Genomic DNA, 3942 nt, shown 5'->3' on the forward strand with positions numbered 1-3942 from the left:
TACATGCATCAGCCCAATTATTTTTAAAAGGTATGTTTCCAAAAGTAAAACTAATAGATGTTTTTCATTCAAATACCCAGTCATGTATTTATAAATCTATATGTCATTCTATCTATTTGGTCTATTGTTTTGGTACTATGATCCCTGGACATTTAAAATACATTATTTTATTTTTCTCACCTGATTGTGAACCCAATTGCTATGTCTAGTTATAGATAGGCAAATGTTTCACCAAAATAGGTGGCAGGGCATCTGGTCATGTCTTTGTTCCTGATTCTGTATCATATGGATGCTGTGCATGCTAATCATAAAACATTGCTTATTAAATGTTCATAAATAAGGTGAATCTGTTTTTATCTTGAATGCCCAATAAATTAAAAACATTTTTTTTGCTAGCATATGACTAGGTATTTAAATAATCATTTCTGTTTCATCTTATTTACCAGCGTTCATTGTCCAAATACACTTCACTTAGTGAACAGCTTACATCTCTTTAGTAAATCAGCCCTAGAGTATGATAACAATCATTACCAACATTTAGGACAATCATTCCCTCATCTTTATGTAGTCCAAGTATGCTTAAACCAACCATATTGTTTGCTTTTCTATGGTATGATTTACTAAATGGTATCAATTCTAAATTATTTTTAAATATTTCATACACCCAATCAGTTCAAAAAATATTTATTTATTTCCATGAATTAATTTTCCAATTAAGCTTTGGGGAGCAAACACAGGTTCCACAAACCCAAGGTAAAATGTGTGCATGTTAGTAAACGATCCACATAATTCAGATTAAATTGAGGGAAACCCTTGTCCATGACCCATGTCAATAAATAGAAATGAAAAACAAATTGTGAGGTCAGCTGTGAAGTCAAGAATCTTTCAGGGAAAACCCAATGATCACTAAGTACTTTACCAGCAAATTGTTTCAACATATTTTTACATTTTTGTTAAAACAATTATTAAAAAAAAACTTTATTACCAAAATTTACAGGTACTGTCTACATCCAACAAACCAAGCTTTGTAAATACTTTCATTCCCATTTTTTTTATTTATTTTTCTTTGAATTGTAAAAGTGTATAAAATATATATGAAATGTACACAAACTGTATTATTTTCCTATACCCAGACCCCAGTGCTTTTTTATGCCTCTTCATTTTAATATGGCAAATTAAGATGTTGGGACACATTTATCAAAGCAGTGATTTGATCCCTATCATTTGCCATCCAGTATATTGGGGAAATTCCTAAATTATGAAAGAAGATTGTTAAAATGCAAAGGAAACCTAAATCCTTAAAAAATGGAAGCGTGAAATAATTCCAGTGGTAATTGGGTGCTTGTGAAACTGTTTATCATTTTCATAATGAAAATTAGTGAATTCAGTAAAACTTGTGAAATTAAAAGTTTCCATGATAGACAGTAATCAGATTTCAGAATGCTTTACAGGAAGATAAGGATTTCCTTGCAACTGTAATTTGAAAATCTCATTATATTCTTTTTAAAAATAAGGATTCTTGTCCTGGCATGTTAACTTTGTGAATTGAGGCAACAGGCTTTGATCCTTAATTTGTAAACTGATTTAAAGGTTTTGTTCATGTATAGCGACTTTTGCGTAGCAGTGCACTGCACTAAAAAAAAAAAAAAAACATGTATCTATACTGTGCTATTTAATAATTGTACAGTTCATCTCGTGTACATTGGTTTCTGTGCGTGATTCACAAATCTAAATTCAAACACTAGTTAAAAAAATGTTTTGTTTTTGCATACTTTTGAAATACAAAATCTGAACAAGGCCATACCCATGAAATATAAAAGTCTCCCTAGTAAATAAATAGATGAAAGTCATCAAATGAAGAGAAAATAAAGTGGAAATTTAGGTAACTAATCACGTATGATAAATGTGCCCCATAGTTAACTTGAATGTTGGCATTTAGAACACTGTCACACTATTTTTTAGAATAAAAATAAAAAAATAACACAAAACAGAAAAAAAAACAACAATCTGGTATATGTAGAATAAAAAAACAATCACAACATTGCTTTGTCCATTGAAACCTGAAGCTTTGGCTGAGGGTTAAATAAAGCAAATAATAACTTAATATAGTTTATTAACAAATAGGCCACTTGCAATAACACTTTAATTGTCTCTCTAGGTTGTTTTTTTTACTAAAGGAGTAACATTTTAAGCTGAAATTAAATTAATCTATTTATATGCAAACGTAATTGCAATTTTCCAAATCCTCTAGTCAAATAATTGGCTCACAAAATGTACTCCTGTAGTAAATAACCAATGTCTATGTATATATCTTGGTAGCCTATTATGGGGAATTTTGTAGTACCTACTAAGTTTATCCCCTGAGACCACAAAGTGAGTGACGCCAACAGCCAAAGACTAACAGACCCGCTGTCCAGTCTTCAATCAGGCATACTTATTGGCTCCCAAGTTATGAACACAGTACTGAGTGGCTCAGGTATTGCAGTCAATTTATTGTAAGTAGAGTGAGAAGCAAAAATCATTTTCCATTTCCTATAATCCCATTCAGTCGTTCTTATGTTATGGCTTCTTAAATACAAAATATGTTTTGCTAAGGGGCTTTAAAATAACATGAGTTACTAGGCACAGCTCCCAGGAGTTTTTTTTATTGGTACACTTTAAACATTTGCCCAGTAGTAGTCAAAAATTAGCCAACTTGGCAAGGAGAGAAAGAGACTGGTGCAACCCCCTGACTTTATGAGCTTAAAGCGAACCTGTCACCTAAAGAGGAACACATGCAGCAATCAGACAAAGGAACATATTTAGCAAAGTCTGCCAGTATCTGGATTACTCTTGCAATGTTATAATTTCACCCAGGTCATGCTAAATTATGTTCAGCAGCATCCAGGTGCAGAGCTGTGTCTAGTGGTTCAGTGCCATGTTCAGCTGATATATTGCTTGTTACAAATATTGCCGAAACAAAAGGTGCCCCTGTTGTTTTTCCACTGCTGGTTATTCAGCTAAGGCAACAGGAAAATAAGAAAAGTAAAAATGATTTCTACATCATCTCAGCCTCATCATCTATAGCACTGTGATCTTGCCACACACATGACAGATTCACTTTAATTAAAGGGCACACAAGTATAATCTGAAAATAGCTTGGTGACACAAGAAGTGAACTCAAAACATTGAAAAAAAGGAACTCTCCTTAATAAGGTGTGAATCTTCTGTTGGCTGGTCTTGTCCTGTATACCACATCATCCTTTAGCAAACCATGCACAATCACACACCATGGGCCAAAAGTCACATCAGCAGGAGAAGATCATCAGAGTTTTTTTCTTCTGCTTCTTTCCAGTCTATGATGTCCTTGCCATCATGCTTAGTGCTTTGTTGAATCCTTTTAATGAAGTTCTACCAGGCTCGAATGCCATGAAGTGCACTGACACTGTTTGCCTGTTGAATCGGCGTCTGCACTGTGTTCAAGTCCCCCACACTGAAATTCATAAAATTATTGCTGGCTGAGGTGGGTTGCATGCTTGGCATTGACGTATAGCTGCAATTGTAGCTGCCGTTACAGGCTGGGTTGCTATAGTTGGAGTAGGAGGGATAAGTGTTATAACTGTAAGGGTTAATGCTGACATTGTACGGTGAGTTGTATGGAGATGAATCTCCTAAGCAAGGCTTGCCATCTCTCACCAAAACTGGGACAGCTATCCTTCTTGGAGGTGGTAGGCCCACCATTTCAAGAGTCTGGTCTTGTCTTTGTCTTTTACATTTGTATCTTCTGTTCTGGAACCAGATTTTCACCTGGGTGGATGTGAGCTTTAAAACATTAGCTAAATGGTCTCTCTCTGGAGCAGATAGGTACTTCTGCTGTTTGAACCTTCTCTCAAGTTCATAGACTTGGGCCTGAGAGAAGAGGACCCTGGGCTTCCTTCTTTTTCTCTGCCTTGGTCGGTCTGG

At 34.8% G+C, this 3942-nt stretch overlaps 1 protein-coding gene across 1 annotated transcript in view; it reads right to left on the reverse strand.

Moving 5' to 3' along the window:
- Nucleotides 1-2162: 2162 nt before the first annotated feature.
- The window catches only part of NKX2-5 (NK2 homeobox 5), a 5017-nt gene continuing 3237 nt past the window's right edge, over nt 2163-3942 (reverse strand). The window contains exon 2 of the mRNA XM_040344550.1: nt 2163-3942. This exon is cut by the window's right edge and continues 53 nt beyond it. Within this exon, the coding sequence (XP_040200484.1) occupies nt 3391-3942 (552 nt within the window). The 3' untranslated portion in view covers nt 2163-3390.

This window comes from Rana temporaria, chromosome 3 (assembly GCF_905171775.1).
Source record: "Rana temporaria chromosome 3, aRanTem1.1, whole genome shotgun sequence".
In the NCBI taxonomy this organism is placed as follows: Eukaryota; Metazoa; Chordata; class Amphibia; order Anura; family Ranidae; genus Rana; species Rana temporaria.